The sequence below is a fragment of the Pongo abelii genome, chromosome 1, assembly GCF_028885655.2.
Source record: "Pongo abelii isolate AG06213 chromosome 1, NHGRI_mPonAbe1-v2.0_pri, whole genome shotgun sequence".
Lineage (NCBI taxonomy): Eukaryota > Metazoa > Chordata > Mammalia > Primates > Hominidae > Pongo > Pongo abelii.
This window is the reverse complement of record NC_071985.2, coordinates 187,412,716-187,431,534: the sequence shown is the minus strand read 5'-3', so window position 1 is coordinate 187,431,534 and position 18,819 is coordinate 187,412,716. Positions and strand designations below refer to the sequence as shown.

General features: G+C 38.2%; 1 protein-coding gene across 7 annotated transcripts in view; it reads left to right on the top strand.

Moving 5' to 3' along the window:
* MAST2 (microtubule associated serine/threonine kinase 2) overlaps nucleotides 1–18,819 on the top strand; it is a 231,966-nt gene that overhangs the window by 75,901 nt on the left and 137,246 nt on the right. For all 7 annotated transcript variants that reach the window (XM_024256155.3, XM_002810886.6, XM_063719085.1 and 4 more), the window contains exon 4: nucleotides 6,135–6,166. In XM_024256155.3, coding sequence (XP_024111923.1) covers nucleotides 6,135–6,166 — 32 coding nt within the window. The remainder of the gene's footprint in view (nucleotides 1–6,134; nucleotides 6,167–18,819) is intronic.

Genomic DNA, 18,819 nt, shown 5'->3' with positions numbered 1-18,819 from the left:
CAAGAATGGTTTAAATGAGCTGGTAAGGTCTGGGCATATTTATAGAGTGTTGAAGAATGAGTAGGAAGTGAGAAATTAGAGACATTGGATGTAGATAACTCATTCAAGAAGTGTAGTTGTGAAGGGAAATAAAATTGATAAGGCAGTGTTTGTAGAGGGATGTGTAGTTATTAAGGGAATGTATTTCCTTATCTCAAGCTGGAATAGACTTGAATGTGTTCAGAATGCTAATCAGGAAGATCATTAAGAACATGAAGAGTCAAGAGATAATGAGTAGATCAGAGAAGGCTGAATGGAATGGGCTTCACCTGATATTGTAATGTATTACCAGGTATTACCAGCCTAGTTGCTGGAAGGTTATGAGTAAAATAATTTATGGTTATCTGTCTAAATGGGAGTACTCTTGCCTCAGCCAAGTTTCCTGATTGTGTAGCTTTTCTCCCCAACTCGCTGTGAATATTGCCTGGGAAAAGGAGGATTGAGAAATCATTGCTCCTTGGACTACCTTTATGTGGTTGGGCCCTTCTTGTTCCACTGTGCCTTAGTTGTCACAGAATGTACTGATCTGGAGTCCTGGGCATCAAATGCAGGCTTTTGTATAGGTGTAAGGAAGTCGGAAGGGATGGATTTCCACGGATGCATTTCTGTGCCTCTAAAGGAATGCAGAGAGGGGCATATATGCATTTTAGGAAATTTTATTATTGTTAGCCAAAAATATAGTCTACCATATTACCCATTTAAACTATTCAAGAAGTCAGAACTGTCATGTAGATTCAAAGAACAAATATTTCCAGTTTTATATAGATTGTTTCAGAAAGTAGAAAAAGAGGATCTATTACCTTAGCACATTTTATGTGTCTTCGTCTGTTCGTGCTGCTATAAAGAAATACCACAGATTGGATAATTTATAAAGAACAGACATTTATTTTCTCACAGTCCTGGAGTCTGAGAAGTCCAAGATCAAGGTGCTGGCATTTGTGTGGTGAGTGCCTTCTTGCTGTTTCTTCACATGGTGGAGGATGGAAAGGCAAAAAGGGCTAAAAGCTGTATGAAGCCTCTTTTTTTCTTTTAATTTTGATTTTTTTGAGATGGGGTCTTGCTCTGTTGGCCAAGCTGACCTCAGACTCCTGGGCTTAAGCGATTCTCCTGCTTCAGTCTCCTGAGTAGCTGGGACTACAGGTGCACATCACAATGCCTGGCTTAAAGCCTTATGAAGGCCTTAATCCCGTTTACAAGAGAGGAGGCCTCATGACCTAATCACCTGCTACAGGCCCCACCTCGTAATACTATCACATTGGATTTTAAAGTCCAATGTGAATTTTGGATGAGACACAAACATTGAAACCTTAGCAGTGAGGATAGTATAAGTATGATGTCAAAATTGGACAAGAACAATTTGAGACGAGAAAGTATATAGGCCAGTCTTACTTATTAACATACAGGCAAATATCCTAAATAAAAGTTTCTAGGCCTAGATACTTTTATTAGTGAAAACTGTTAATATTTAAGGAAGAAATAACACCAGTCTTACATAAATTCTTTCAGAAAATAGAGGAGTAAGGAACAGTTCCCAGTCAGTTTTAGGAGACCGGCATAATTGTGATACAAAAATCTGACAAAGACATTATAAGAAAATTAGAGATTATTATCCTTTATGAAAATAGGTGCAAAAATCATTAATAAGATATTAGCAAATAAAATCTAGCAATGTATTTGATAAAATTGAAGTTAGGTTGGGCACGGTGGCTCACACCTGTAATCCCAGCACTTTGAGAGGCCAAGGCGGGTGGATCACCTGAGGTCAGGAGTTTGAGACCAGCCTGGCTAACGTGGTGAAACCCCGTCTCTACTAAAAACAAAAATTAGCCAGGCATGGTGGCACATGCTTGTAAACCCAGTTACTTGGGAGGCTGAGGCAGGAAAATCACTTGAACCTGGGAGGCAGAGGGTGCAGTGAGCGGAGATCACGCCACTGCACTCCAGTCTGGGTGATGGAGCAAGGCTCTATCTCAAAAAAAAAAGTTGACTTTAACTCAGAAATGCAAAATTAGTTTAATCTTAGAAAATCAATCACTGTAATTTGCCACATTAACAGAAGAGAAAAACTATGTAAGCATTTCAGTAGATGCAGAGAAAGTATTTGACATAATCCATGCCCATTTGTGAGAAAGACTATGAACAAATTAGGAATAGAAGAGAACTTGATCAAAAGTTATCCATGAAAAACCTATAACTAACATAATATTAAATATTCAAAATGTTAAATGCTTTTCTTCTAAGATCAGATGAGAAGCAAGACAAAGATGTCTACCACTTCATTTAACATCTTATAGAAAATTCTAGAAAATGGAAAGAAGTAAAACTCTCCCTATTGATGGAAAATATGATTGTTTATATAGAAAAATTCTAAGGAATGCACAAAACATTTATGATTAATAATGATTTTACCAAAGTATAGGATACATGGTCAATATAAAAATTAATTGAATTTCTGTAAACATGCAAGCAATTGGAAAATTAAATAAAAGTTTTTATTTATAATAGCTTTAAAAAGTCTACTTAGGGATGAGCTTAATAAAAGGAGTGCAAGGTATTTTTGTTAAAAACAATAAAACATTGCTCAGAGTAATTAAAGAACTCGGTAAATGGAGAAGTACTATGTTCATGTATTATAAGACTTGATATTTTGAGATATCACTTCTTTCCAAATTGATGTATAATCCCAGCAGGCTTTTTTTTTTGGTAAAAATTAATAATTGGATTCAAAAATTCAAATTGAAATGCAAGCATCTAGAATATCTAAAGCAATCTTGGAAAATAACAAAGTTAAAGGACTGTACAATCTGACTTTAGAACTAAATATAAAACCACAGAATCATGATAGTGTGGTGCTTGCATAGGGCAGAAAAATAGATCAGTAGGATGCAATAGAGAGCCCAGAAAGGTTTAAAAAAAAATTGTTAGGGAAAGGACAGTGTTTTCAATAAATGGTATTGAAATAAGTGGATATCCATATGAAAAAAAATGAACCTTAATTTCATCTCACATACTACCTCAAAATTAATTTTCACTCATTGAAAGGCTCCACTGGCCTGGCATGGTGTCTCACGCCTGTAATCCCAACACTTTGGGAGGCTGAGGCAGGTGGATCACCTGAGGTCAGGAGTTCTAGACCAACTTGACCAATATGGTGAAAACCCATCTCTACTAAGAGTATAAAAATTAGCTGGGCATGGTGATGGGTGCCTGTAATCCCAGCTACTCGAGAGGCTGAGGCAGGAAAATCACTTGAATCCAGGAGGTGGAGGTTGCCGCACGCCGAGATTGCACCACTGCGCTCCAGCCTGGGTGACAGAGCAGACTCCATCTCAAAAAAAAAAAAAAAAGGGCACCACCAATAATTTTAGTAGGCAAGCCATAGATAGAACATATTTGCAAAACATATATGACAAAGGACTTGTATTTAGAAGATTATGAAGAACTCTTATAATTCAATAGTAAAAAGATAACTCAATTTTTAAAAAGGTAAAAAAATTTTAAGATACTTCACAAAGGAATATATATTGATGTTTAATAAGCACATGAAAAGACAGTCAACATCGTTAGTCATCAGGAAAATGATTAAAGCCACAATGAGATACCCCTACACACCTAAATGGCTAAAATGTAAAATGACTGATACCATGTATTGGCATGAATGTAGAGCAGTTGGAACTTTCTTATATTATTAATGTGAACGTAACGTATTAGCTAGGATGTGAAGCAGTTGAAACTCTCATACATTGTTAATGGGAATGTAACATGGTATAATCACTTTAGAAAAAGGTCTGGTGGCTTCTTATAAATCTAAATGTATATCTACCCTTTAACTGAGTAATTCTACACTTTTAGGGATTTACCCAAGAGAAATGAAATATAGCTTGTCAAAAGACATGTTACAGGAATGTTAATAGCTGAAAAATGGAATTGGAGAAAGGATAAATTAACTGGGGTATATTATTCATATTGCTATTGTTACCTGCAACAACATGGATAAATCTCACAAATACTATGCTGAGTTGAAGAAGCCTATGTAAAAAGGTTTATATTTGTATGGTTCCATTCATATGAAGTTTTGAGGAAGTAAAAGTAATCTGTGGTGACATAATGAGAATAATATTTGCTTGGGGTAGGAAGATAGTGGTTTGTTTGGGGATTTACGAAGAAAGGACATGGTGGAACTTTCTGGATTGATGGACATGTTCTATATTTTGATAGAGATTTAGGTTATCTGAGTATATATACTTACCAGACTTATCAATTGGCATGCGTAAGATTAAGTAATTTAAGATTTGTACAGTTGAATGTTTGTAAATTTACCTAGAAAAACACACAAAAGAATTGCAATCAAATACTGAATTTTAGCAAAAATAATTTTATAAAATAAGTGAATTTTACAAAAATAAGGCATATTAAACTTATTGTGAAAAGTAAACCGGCTGGCCGTGGTGGCTCACACCTGTGATCTCAGCACTGTGGGAGACCAAGGTGGGAGGATCACTTGAGGTCAGGAGTTTGAGACCAGCCTGGCCAACATGGCGAAACCCTGTCTCTACTAAAAATACAAAAAAATTAGCTGGGCATGGTGGTGCATGCCTGTAATCCCAGCTACTCAGGAGGCTGAGGCAGTAGAATCGCTTGAACCCAGGAAGTGGAGGTTGCAGTGAACCGAGATCGGCCAGCCTGGGTGACAGCGTGAGACTCCATCTCAAAAAAAAAGAAAAGAAAAAAGCAAATCTATAAAATGTTTAGAAGAAAATATAAGCACATATATTCATGACTGTGTATCAGGGATATATTTCTTAGGTGGACAGTTGTTTTGGAGAGCAATTTGGAATATCCAGTACTTTATGACTCAGTAGTTTAACGTCCAAGAAACTTTTTCTACATGTGCACTAGGAAACAACTACAAGAATGTTTACAAGAGTATTGTTTTAATGGAGAAGAAAAAGATGGAAAGAAAATTAAATTTCCATTTACTAGAGAACAGATAAATAAATATTGGTATAGTCATAGACTGGACCACTGTCTGAAGATCAGTGAACTAAAGTGAGATATATCCACATGGGTAAATCTCCCAGTTTTCATAATGTTGGCTGATGTCAACAGAGGAATACATATAATATAATACCATGTATATATAATTTTAAAACATGTAAAACAATACTACTAATTTTTTACAAATCCAAAAACACATATGGAAAATATTTAAAAAATTAAGAATAGTTGTTAATTTAGGACTGGTGGGAGGTGGGACTTGATACACTTGGAAAGCAAGTCACAGGGGCCCCAACTGTTATTGTAAAGGTTATTTCTTATGCCAGTGGTGTGTGAAGTCATCTTTTTGTTATATTATTAACTATACTACTTTATTTGTCTAAAATATTTTCTAATTATCACCCACTGCCCCTAATCCTATTTCATTCCTTCTGTATGCTTGCCACTAATGCCCTTTACAATTCAGCAGCAGTTAATGGCTGGCCTAGAATGCCTGTAATCTACACTGGGGAGATGGTTCCATCTAGTGGGAAAAATGTTGCATGTATTCTATGAGACATTCCTTTTAGGAAGGAAGAATAAAGAAGTAATAGTTTGCCTGAGTCCTTTTATTTCACAAAAATGTAAGAGACAGGCTGGGCACAGTGGCTCACACCTGTAATCCCAGTACTTTGGGAGGCCAAGGCAGGCAGATCACGAGGTCAGGAGATCGAGACCATCCTGGCTAATACGGTGAAACCCCGTCTTTACTAAAAATACAAAAAAAAAATTAGCCAGGCTTGGTGGCGGGTGCCTGTAGTCCCAGCTACTCAGGAGGCTGAGACAGGAGAAAGGTGTGAACCCGGGAGGTAGAGCTTGCAGTGAGCCGAGATCACGCCACTGCACTCCAGCCTGGGAGACAAAATGAGACTCCGTCTCAAAAAAATAAAAATAAAAATAAAAAATAAAATTTAAGAGACAAATAAAAAGTTATTATTTAGAAATATGTGGCCTTTTCCATTATTAAGATAATGCTGTGAATTTCCTAGGACATTTAGGTAGACCAACAGGACTCAGATGGGTTCTTATTTCTAACTTGCATATGTTTTGTTTTTCAGAAGGAGTTGAGCCTTCCAAGAAGAGGCAGCTTGTAAGTAGATGATTATTACCATTATGATTATGATCTCCTACTTAGGAACCCCTCTTGGGAACATTTCCCACTATCATGTGGAGGAATCCCGCTCTGTACACAATTTCTTTCTGTATACTCCTGTCTGAGCTAGGGAAGCCAGCAGGCCAACTGACTTCTCCCACTAGGTCAGATCTTCCCCTCTTCCCCATTCCTCCCGACCTCCAAACCTCTTCCGTCTCAGTTTCTACATAGCATTTTGGGAAAGTTACAACTTAAATATTCATCACAGTCTTATACTTGTGCTTTGGGATTTACTGAGTTTTCGTAGACTCAAGCTAAGGAAGTAGGAATATTAAAATGGAAACCCTTTGCATTTACATCTATCCCATAACATGGTATGAGGAGGAGACCAACTTTTCTGATAAGTTGAGGCAAGGCCAGCTAAGTTTGGAGACTATGTTGAATGGAATAGGTTCCCAACCTGTTTGGTTTTTTTCTGGCTTCAGGGTTAGGGGAGATTAATAAATAGTCTTTGTCCCTGGATTTTAATTTCTTATATTCTCTTGGACTGCTTTTCCTCTAGGAATTCTGTTGGGGCAGTATTAGAAATTTGGCCAATCAGAATCTCCTGGAATGTTTGTTAAAGTGCAGAGTGTGAACTTAATGCATTAAAATCTCTGTGTTGGGGCCCAAAAATCTGTACTGTATATACCCTACAACATACTCATATTTACCATGATTTACTAGTAAAGTCACATCTGGGGAACCCTAAGGAAATAGAGCTGTGATAAAACAATGGCTTTTAAACTTTTCCTTAACAAAAAAAGAGATGTAATTAAGGAGATCACAACAGCATTCATATTTATCTATTAAGTATACTTTACATACACATCATATGCAATTTTTAAATGTTTAAATGAAACACATAGTAATTCTTTCTGTTACTGTCCATTTTAGGATTTTGTTTTGTGAAAAATGCTCTAGTGATTAAATTTTCCTCTGAGATTTTTGTGAAGCCTTTTGGGCTGTTTACGAAAACTTATTTTGGTTTGATTTGAAGAGACTTGAGTCAGAAAACTCATAAGGTTCAGTCTTGACCATGCCATTTAACTAGCTTTGTAAACCTAGACAAATCACTTTATCTTCTTAAACCACAGTTGCCTTATCTATAAAATGAAGGTAATGTTACCTGTGTTTTCTTCTTACTAAGCCTGTTAGAAGGATCACTTAATGTATGTATAGTGCTTTATTACTTATAGTTTAATTTTAATATATATTAGTTTTAGAATTCTTAATGGGTTAAATTTGGATGAATTCTATTATTTAAGAGGCACATTTTAAATTTTAAATTCAGTTTCTAGCAGTGGATATTCAGTCTAGCTTCACAAGTGTCCTGAGTCTTCTGTAAATGGCAAGGGCTCTACCAGGACTCTTAGAGGAATGATACACCAAATAGGTATGCATAACTGAAAAGGAGTAGCTTTTCAGCATCATAGTCAGCAAATATTTGTACTTGGTCATTTTTCTACTATTTCTGCCCCCCCCCCCCCCCTTTTTTTGGTTGCTTCTATTTGAAAACTGTCTGAGATTTGCCTTTTCTTAGTATTAAGTGAAATAAATTAAGGCCTGAGACAGGTAGCTTCTTGCAGAATGTGTGTCCTCAATGAATGGAGTTGCTGGGAAGAAGGAGAAGGAGGAGTATTCTTATTTTTGTTTTATACCAGAATAATTTTTTGGTCATTTTAGTGATATCTAAAGTTAGGCCTACTCTAACTGCCTTAAAAACGTTTAATTAATAAGGATCAGAAATAGATTTTCCCTCCTCTTTTTTGATAAAGTAACTCACATTTAAACAATTGATCACTTAGTAAATACACAGTAATATCTACTCTGGGTCAGGTGTGGTGGCTTACGCCTATAGTCCCAGCACTTTGGGAGGCTAAGGTAGGTGGATCACCTGAGGTCAGTAGTTCGAGACCAGCCTGACCAATATGGTAAAACCCTGTCTCTATTAAAAATAAAAATTAGCCAGGCGTCATGGCGTGCGCCTGTAGTCCCAGTTACTCAGGAGATGAGACAGGAGAATTGCTTGAATCCAGGAGACGGAGGTTGCAGTGAGCTGAGATCATGCCACTGCACTCCAGCCTGGGCGACAGAGTGATGCTCCGTCAAAAAATAAATAAACAAATAAAAAAGCCTACTCTGTGCTGGGTAGAGTGATCTAAGTTCTGAGGCTGTTAAGATTCAATTAGATAAATTCTTCTCTTTTGAAGAGCTTACACTTAAGTCAGCCAGAAGTTCTTCAGTTTCTTTAATATAAACAATATCCTTTCTTGTCTCTAATATTAGAGGAGTCGAAAAAGTTTTGTTCTGGAAGGAAGCAAGGAAACATGGGTACTAATATAGGCTTTGCCACTAACAAATTATGTGTGGCTTTAAAACAGGAGCTCCCACTTCTGGACCTGAATTGCCATACTTGTAAAATGAAGGGATTGGCTACCTGATCTCTAGGCTTAGTCATCTCCCCAAACAATTAAAGTTCCATGGTACCTGTTGTACACAGAGCTGGGCAAGTCTTTGTAGGGAGTGTGCAGTAGGAGGCAAAGTACTGCTTAGCATTTGTAGTAAAGAAAACAGGTAAGAACCACAAAACAAATATTTGAATAAGTTTAATTACTACAAAATTTGTTGTGTGGAAAAACTGATGTTAATAAAATGAGTGACTTACCATTTTTCCACTGTTTCTCGTCCTCATAGCCTGATCTGGAAAATTTTTAAAGTTTCTATAATTGTCATGTAAGTCTTGGTCAGAAGGAGGGGGCATTATATTTGTGTCCCTGTTTGTCTTTCTTAGAATGGTTCTCCCAAGAGCGAATCCTATGGTGTGCTCATTCCAAGTTATAAAGGCCCGTTTCCTCTGACATATCCTTCATGGACATAGAGAAATTTAGAATTTGCCTCTAGTTTGGTGTTCTTGTCCTTTGAGAGAGCGTTTTTGTTAATTATTTTTTGAGGCTTTCAATTGCTATGCTTTTCACGTAATATGTTAGTTGCATTAAAATGGACAGAAACTCAAATATGGGTTTCTAGACTTATGTGACAACTTGGCATTGTACAAAATACACATTCTTCCACCCAACAAGTAATTCCTCCAAAGTCTCCAAATTGGTAAGTGGAAGTATAGCATAAAAATTAACAGCTTGGGTTTGCAACTCAGGTAGATGTGGGTTTCAGTCACGGCACTATTAGTTACTAGATGTTTTTTGGTAAAATCAGTTACTATATTTTTGTCTTTTTGCCTCCATTCACTTTGTCATTTGCTCAAATCTTTCCATCCATGCATCCATCATACTATATTATTTTAGTTCCAGTTATGTGTAGGCACTATTCTAGATACTGGAGATACAGTAGTGAATAAAGCAGACAAGGTCCCTGTGCTCATGGAGTTTCCATTCTACTTAACAGAGACAAAAACATATATGATATGCCATATGGTACTTACTGCTATGAAGAAAAATAAAGCCAGATATCAGATAGGAGGATGTGTGTTTCTGTGGGGGTGAGGGTTTAAATTTTAAATTTTAAATTGAATTGTCTAGGCTGGGTGTGGTGGTTCACACCTGTAATCCAAGCACTTTGAGAGACCAAGGCAGGAGGATCGCTTGAGTCCAGGAGTTTGAGACCAGCCTGGGCAACATAGTGAGACCCTGTCTCTACAAAAAAATTTTAAAAATCAAAAAAATGTGGATTGTCCAGGAATTTTCTCATTAAGGCAACATTTGAGCAGAGAACAGGAGTCTGGAATGAGTGATATTGAGATAGAGATAGATCCATAAATATATATGTATATATTATATATATTTATATACTTATATAAGTATACATGTATATTTATATACTTATATAAGTATACATGTATATTTATATATTGTATACATATTTATATATGTATCTATAAGTACACACACACACACACACACACACGTTTATAGTGACATTGGTTAGATTAGGGAAGAGAGCTGTTAAATTCCAAAACGCAAAATGCAAACATCATCTATGCCTGCCATGATAAGGGCTTTATTGGGGCAAGGTGGTTATGAAAGTTCTTTTGGCCTGGCTCATAGCATTTATTTTAGATGTAGCTTCCTGAAACTAAATCATTTTCGTTTTTAGAAAGCTATTTCATATTTAAACCCATCTGGGTATTTTTTAATGCATTAAAAACGTAGTTTAGAATATCAGACCTAAGGGAGTTGATAACCTTGTTCAAAGTATAATATCTGTGAAAAGAAGATTTTGAAGTTCTAAAGTTACTTGTATCTGTTTACCCAGGCTAGAAGGGTTTTATATTTTACTTTTTCATAATTGAAGCAGCTCTGAATGGCTTTTCTTGCCCAATGCTATGGAGGGGGCCTCTTTTTGATGATTCCTTTCAAATAGGATTGTTTCTTTTGCTGTTGTTTTTATTTTGTTTGTTTTTGTGACAGGGTCTCATTCTGTAGCCTAAGCTGGAGTGCAGTGGTGCAATCTCAGCTCACTGCAGCCTGGTCCTCCCTGGCTTCAGGAGGTCTTCCCACCACAGCCTCCTGAGTGGCTGGGACCACAGGCACCTGCCACCACATCTGGCTAATTTTTGTATTTTTTGTAGAGATGGGGTTTCACTATGTTACTCAGGCTGGTCTGGAACTCCTGAGCTCAAGCTATCTGCCTACCTTGGCTTCCCAAAGTGCTTAGATTACAGGCATGAACCACAATGCCTGGCGACTGTTTATTTTGTTTGTGAATTTCAGCACCAGTACCTAGACCCTGCATTTGGGAGCTTAATGTAAATAAAGCTTATGTCTCCAGTTACCCTGAAAGTAAAGCTTTTCTAATACCCATTAGGCTTAAGATAATTTTCCTCATATTTCATGAAATGTCTTGCTTTATTTCTTAGAGGCTATGAGCAGTCAATTGAGATAATGGACTGTAGGAGTGGAGAGGTAGCTGTTGGTTGTATTCATCATAGGGTATGTGTATATGTGTATGTTGATATTATTGACATTGCTGGCTTGTAGTCTTTAAAGCCCTTGGGGATAGTTAACCTTTTATTTTGTCAGCTTACTCATTTGGGCAGTGGACTTAGATACCAGATATTGGATGAAAGTTGATGTCTGGTGTCTGCAGTGATAGGCACTGCATAGTGGCCAGGGAGGAGTTCCTGGGCCCCAGGGATGTGATGTGTCAAACTTTGTTCCTATGAAACTGACAGCGTCATGTACTTTCCCATTCTGATGCAACTTGATGCCTGGATCAATGCTTCTGGAAAATGTGCTAAAAAGAGATACCACCTGCTGCATACACATAATAAACCCTTTGTTGAGGTATCAGTGGTGTCTGATATAGGGCTTTAGGTTTTCTATGGGGCTTTGAAAATCAGGAAATTTTGCAACCTTTCAGGACTCTAAAGGCCAGAGTGATAGCTTTGTTACATTTAAGACCCCGTCTTTTAAAAGTTGGTCTTATATAGGAAGTAATTTCATATAGATGCTCTAAATGTCCAATGGGAAGGCAGGACATAGCAGAGGTTGGGAGGGAAGTAGCCATAGTCATCACTCATATCCCTACAGGGAACCATTTTGTTGTTAAAAAATGAACGTAGTTGTTTGCGAGCTCTGCCTGTGTAGTTGGGATCTGAAAATCCTTGAGAACCTGTTTTTGTTACTGTATGTTGAGAATAGTTGTCATGCTCATTATCCCCACATTTATATCGCTAGATCTCATAACTGTCCATTCACCATAATGTGACTGGATATTTCAGTGACATCTGAACTGCAGCATTTATGAATCTGAGTCATTGTCTATCTCAAAAATCAGGTCCTCTCTTATACTCTAGCTTATTAAATGGTACTTCTTCCTCAAGATAGAAAATTTAGTTATTTTTGTTGCCATGCTCTTCCTTACACTCACAAGTCTTTTCTGTTATACGTCTCAAATATCTCTTGGTGTTCTATCTTTATTTTTATTTTATTTTATTTTTTTGAGATTGAGTCTCGCTCTGTCGTCCAAGCTGGAGTACAGTGGTGCCATCTGGGCTCACTGCAAGCTCCGCCTCCCGGGTTCACGCCATTCTCCCACCTCAGCCTCCTGAGTAGCTGGGACTACAGGCCCCCGCCACCCCGCCCGGCTAATTTTTTTGTATTTTTAGTAGAGACCGGGTATCACCGTGTTAGCCGGGATGGTCTGGATCTCCTGACCTCGTGATCCGCCCGCGTCAGCCTCCCAAAGTGCTAGGATTACAAGCGTGACCACTGCGCCCGGCCTTTTTTTTTTTTTTTTTTTCTGAGACGGAGTCTCGCTCAGTTGCCCAGGCTGGAGTGCAGTGGTGCGATCTCAGCTCACCGAAAGCTCCTCCTCCCGGGTTCACGCCATTCTCCTGCCTCAGTCTCCCGAGTAGCTGGGACTACAGGCGCCCGCCACCACGCCCGGCTGATTTTTTTTGTATTTTTAGTAGAGACGGGGGCTTCACCGTGTTAGCCAGGATGGTCTCGATCTCCTGAACTTGTGATCCACCCGCCTCGGCCTCCCAAAGTGTTGGGATTACAGGCGTGAGCCGCCGCGCCCGGCCTTTTTTTTTTTTTTTTTTTTTTTTTTGAGATGGAGTCTTGCTCTCTCACCCAGGCTGAAGTGCAGTGGCACAATCTCGGCTCACTGCAACCTCCGCCTCCCAGGTTCAAGTGATTCTTCCGCCTCAGCCTCCCGAGTAGCTGGTACTACAGACGTGTGCACCACGCCTGGCTAATTTTTTGTATTTTTAGTAGAGACGGGGTTTCACCACGTTAGCCAGGATGGTCTCAATCTGACCTCATCATCCATCCACCTCGGCCTCCCAAGTGCTGGGGTTACAGGCCTGAGCCACCGTGCCCGGCTGGTGTTCTCTTTGTCTTTATACTACCCCTGGTTTGTCCAGATAGTCCCAGCCATTGTAATCTCTTGCCTCTGCTACTGCCATAACCTCCTAACTGGCGTTTCTTTATCTGGCATTGCTCACCCTCAGTCTACCTATCATACAATAGCCAGGAAAAGCTTTTTAAAATGCGGATTTCATTATTAGATATTAATTTAAACTTTTTTGGTGAATTTTTTTTTTTTTTTTTTGAAACAGAATCTCACTTTGTCACCCAGGTTGGAGTACAGTGGTGTGATCACGGCTCACTGCAGCCCCAGCCTTCCTGGGCTGCGGTGGTACTCGCACCTCAGTCTCCCAAGTAGCTGGGACCACAGGTGCACGCCGCCACACCCAGCTAATTTTTGTACTTCTTGTAGAGATGGGGTTTTGCCATGTTGCCCTGGCTGGTCTTGAACTCCTGGGCTAAAACTACCTGCCTTCCTTGGCCTTCCGAGGTGCTGAGATTACAGGTATGAGCCTCTTGCACCTGGCCTTTGGTGAATTTTTTCTTACTCTTAGGATCACACCTGACTGTCTATACAGTGTGGTTGCTATATTTGTCTCCATGTTTTACACAATATGTTCTCTGTGCCTGGAATTTTTGTTTTGTTTTGTTTTGTTTTGTTGAGACAAAATCTCACTCTGTTGCCAGGCTGGAGTACAGTGACGTGATCTTGGCTCACTGCAACCTCCACCTCCTGGGTTCAAGCAATTCTCCTGTCTCAGCCTCCTGAGTAGCTGGGACTACAGGTGCACGCCATGACGCCCAGCTAATTTTTTTTTTATTTTTAGTAGAGCCAGGGTTTCACCAGATTGGTCAGGCTGGTCTCGAACTCTCAACCTCAGGTGATCAAGCAATTCTCCTGCCTCAGCCTCCCAAGTAGCTGGGACTACAGGTGCGCTCCACCACGCTGAGCTAATTTTTATATTTTTAGAGTTTCACCATGTTGGCCATGATGGTCTCAATCTTTTGACCTCGTGATCTGCCTGCCTTGGCCTCCCAAAGTGCTGGGATTACAGGCATGAGCCTCTGTGCCCAGCTGGAATGTTCTTTTTCCATCTATACCAGTCTAGTTCCTACTCACCCTTCAAGTCCCAGCTTACATCTCACTTCCTTATGAAAGGCATTCCTGACCTCGCCCAAACCTTGCTGTCTGTAGACTAAGTTGGGTTTCCCAGAACATACTTTCAATAAACCCTCTACTTTTTCTTCATAGCTCTTACATCAGTTGTAAATAAAGAACTATTTGTCTGCCTTTTCCCATTGTGTAGTATGTAAGTATTAGCTCAGGCTGCTGTAACAAAATACCACATGCTTAAATAACAAAAATTTATTTTCTCACGATTATGCAAACTAGTAGTCCAAGAAGGTAACAACATGCTAAGTTTCTGGTAAACCTCTCTTCCTGGCTTGCAGAGAGTGGCCTTCTTGCTGTGTGCTCACGTGGCCTTTATGTGGTACACCAGCCTGAGGATAGGGGCATAGATCTATCTCTTCTTCTTTTTCTTCTTCCTTCTCCCTCCTTCCTTATTTCTTCCTTCATTTTCAAGGCCAACAGTCCTATAGGATTAGAGCCACCCCTATGACCTCATTTAACCTTAATTACTTCCTAAAGAACCTATATGGAAATATAGTCAGATTGGGGGTGGAAGCTTTAACATGAATTTTGGGGAGACACAGTTTAGTCCATAACAGATGGTAAGCTCCGTGAGGTCAGGACCATGTTGTGCGGTACAAATATGCTGATCCCAGAGCCTATTATAGAGTTTAACACAAATTGGCAATCATTTGAGCTTGTTCCAAACATTGGTATGGTCTGGCACAAGAATACAAATAGAGGTATACATGTTTAATCGTTTAAAATAGAGCTACCAAATTGTAAAATAAAATAAATATGTTTTATCCTCCTACCTCTAGAAATATAGTTGCATAATAACAAATTTTGAAATATGTGTAAAGCTATTGATTTTTTAAAAAATAGGCACATGTTAAATATTTAACTCATTATTAGTAAGGGAATCTGGCAGATATATTAGCCAGTTCAAAGAAGTAAAGGAACCACAAAGTGATATGTGATATGTGTATGTGTAGTGTTGAAATAAATGTATTATTTATTATAAAATTGAGTTTTTCCATGGAGAGAAGGGAAGTCAGTTGCACCTTCACTGTACAGAATTGATCAGCATGTCTATAGACAAACATTATTTTGTGCACTGGATGTACTGGCTCACACCTGTAATCCCAGCACTTTGGGAGGCTGAGGCAGGAAGATCACTTGAGCCCAGGAGTTTGAGCCCAGCCTGGGCAATGTAGTGAGACCCTGTCTCTGCAAAAGTTTTTTTAAAAAAATTAGCCAGGTATGGTGGTGACTACCTGTAGTCCTAGCTACTTAGGGGGCTGAAGTGGGAAGGTTGAGCCTGCAGTGAGCCATGATTGTGCCACTGTACTCCACCCTGGGTGACAGAGAGAGACCGTTTCAAAAAAAAAAAAAAAGAAAAAAAAGAAATTATTTCACATAACTTCAGTTACCTACCTATAACTTACAGAATTGTAAAGTAGCTCAAAGACAATAAAAGACAAACTAGAAGAGTATTCTCTAAACAATATGCATAGTTTTTTATTGGAAATATCTAGTAACCTTTTTTTCTTTTTTAACTTTTTCCATTTTTTTTTTTAATAATCTCCTACCTTTTCATCTAAAATAATCTGAAACCTTTTTGGTCACAAAACAAGGTTGGTCTCATTGGGTTTGGCCTGATTATTTGCATAGTGTGGCCAGAATATTAATTTACCATAAGGCCTTCTTAAATTTACTTTGCTGTAAATTTTTATAAAGAATCTCAGATTGGACTTTTAAAGGCCTCTATTTGTATTTCAAGGCTAGGAAGGCAAGCCTAAGAAATACCACATTTCACTTGTAATAACTATAAATTTGGGTGAATTCCTAAGGGTCCTGGGCCTTCCAGGAAGTGACCTTCCTTACCATCTGTAAGTCTGGACCCTGTAAAGCCAGATACCAGGCCAGTTTTCCCAGGAAGGTTTTGTAAGTATTGGCTCCATAAAGTCAACCATAGTTTCTTAAAAGTGGTTTGTTATACCTGATCAAATAAGCATGATTCTCAAATGTGACCTTTCAGGCAAGCTCTTTGTTGGACAACCATTGTTTACAATTATATTCTGGTCAAAAGGAGAACAGATTCTTGTTAGCTCTATTCAAATAACCGTATTGCCTTGAATTGTAAGGAGACTCAGTAAGACGTTCTTAGTTCTGGGTTAGGGGAGGGTCAGTGAGAATCAGATGTGATTTAGGAATGTTTCATTTTACAAGAGCAAAGTCTACTTAATTGTTAAGAGTTATAGATAGCCTAACAAGGTATACAACTGGCTCCCTTGCATATTAGAAAATGGACATTAAAATAATATTTCAAACAAATTACTATAATCATTTCTTATAGTTCATACAGTTCTGTGTACCTAATTCTCATTTCACTGGATCTTAGGTTAGTAGTCAGCTTCTTAACTAAAAAGAGTTCTGGAAATTGTGACTCATTCCACTGGAATGATCTGGAAGTTGTCCAGTAGTCCAAGCAATGCTATTGGAAGCCTGTCTATTCTTTGATGTGTCAGTAGTTTTAAAATACCTGCCACAGTCCTTTTCCATGGAGCTCTGCGACAACCTTTCTTTGTTGAAGACACAGACTCTGGCTTCTAGTTGATTGTAGAGCCTTCAGACAGGCCTCAGCACAAAACAGAATCTCTCTGCATGTGAGAGTCTCATATCATAAGAATAATGCAACTAACAAGGAAATTAAGTTGTTTTTGTTACATGTAAAATGAGAATAATACGGCCAGTCCAAAAACTTATAGCAAACTGTAAGAGATTATTGCAAATAAGACAGTGAAGGTTACATCTGATTTAGAAAACATAGATAAACATAATTTTTAGAGAGGGAAAAATCTTTATGTATAACATATAATATTCTTGTGGTATTATACAGACACCAAAAACATACCAAGAATATACTAAGGATATCAAGTAAAGAGATTCAGTGGGTCTGGAATAAGTCCTATACATCTATATTTTTATAAAACTCCAGTCCTATACATCTATATTTTTATAAAACTCCACTGACCTAGAAGGTGCTGGATTCAAATGTTAAAAGTCAGGTTGTTACCAAGTAAACATTTTCAATTTTTATTATTTATTTATTTTAAGACAAGGTCTTGCTCTGTTGCCTAGGCTGGAGTGCAGTGGCTCTGTCATAGCTCACAACAGCCTCAACCTTCTGGGCTCAAGCGATCCTCCTGTTTCAGCTTCTCAGGTAGCTGGGATTGTAAGTATGCATCACCATGCCCAGCTTATTTATTTCATTTAATTTATTTTTTATTTTATTTTAATTTTTTGCAGGGGGCGGGGTAGAGATAGGGTCTTGTAATGTTCCCCAGGCTGGTCTCTAACTCCTGGGCTCAAGTGATCCTTGTGCCTCAGCCTCCCAAAACATTGGGATTGCAGATGTGAGCCACCGCACCTGGCCAGTATTTTAGATAATAACTGAAATTAAGACTGAAAACACTTCTTCCTGTAGGAGATTAAAAAAAAAAAAAAAGACTGAAAACACTAAACTTTTGTTTCCTAAAATCTGGCAGAGTTCTGTCAGGACTCAGAAACATTGTGGATAATGAGGACATTGACAAATCTCTAGGAGTTTTCTATTAATCATACAATAACTAGAATATTTATAGTAATAGCATTTTACCCATACAACTTTAACCTAGGGGAACACTGAACATGTCTTCTGGTAGATAACTTTTCTCATGAAATTCATTAATAACAAAATATTAAACCTAATTATTTCTAACATTTCTCTAAAAAGGAGAAAACACGTCTTTGTGATGTTGCCAAGGATGTTTTGGGATATCTCAGAGATAGTTTTTGGTATTAAAAATACACTGACCTCAGCACTTTGGGAGGCCAAGGTGGGAGGATTGCTTGAGCTCAGGAGTTTGAGACCAGCCTGGGCAACACGTTGAAACCCTATTTCTACAAAAATATGTAAAAGTTAGCTGGACATGGTAGCACACACCTGTGGTCCCAGCTACTTGGGAGGCTGAGGTGGAAGGATTGCTTGAGCCTGGGAGGTGGAGGTTGCAGTGAACTGAGATCATGCCACTGCACTCTAGCCTGGGTGACAGAGTGAGACCCTCTCTCAAATTAAAAAAAAAAAATTACACTGAAAGTTTTATTTTATTATTTTCTACACGTAGGATCTGATTTGGGAAAGACAAATCTTCAAAGAATTGTTAGTGGAAACACTTAAGATAGGATTGTTGGTGCTTGAGAAATAATACCTGGTTACTTATTTAACCTAAGTGACAGTAAAACATTTATAAACAAACATAGAAAGTAACACAATTTTAAATAACTGTAGTTTTTTTTATGAGGAGCCCTATGCTTGCTTAAGGACATGATAAGTCAGCATAAAGCACAGAAAATTTTTCTAGCAAGACACAAAATATTTGCTAACTAGGCGTATTACACAGCATAAAAGAATATACTTTAATATTGTAGGTAATGGATGGCAGTAAACAGTAAACCAAGGACATGGACTCACCAAAATTGAATAAATTATTTGCTAAAATTTTAACCAGTTTTAGCTTTTCAGACTCAGGTATTATAAACCATGACAGTCAAAATTCACATTCCGAGTTGTGCCCTTCATTAGTCTTCATATTCTGGAACAG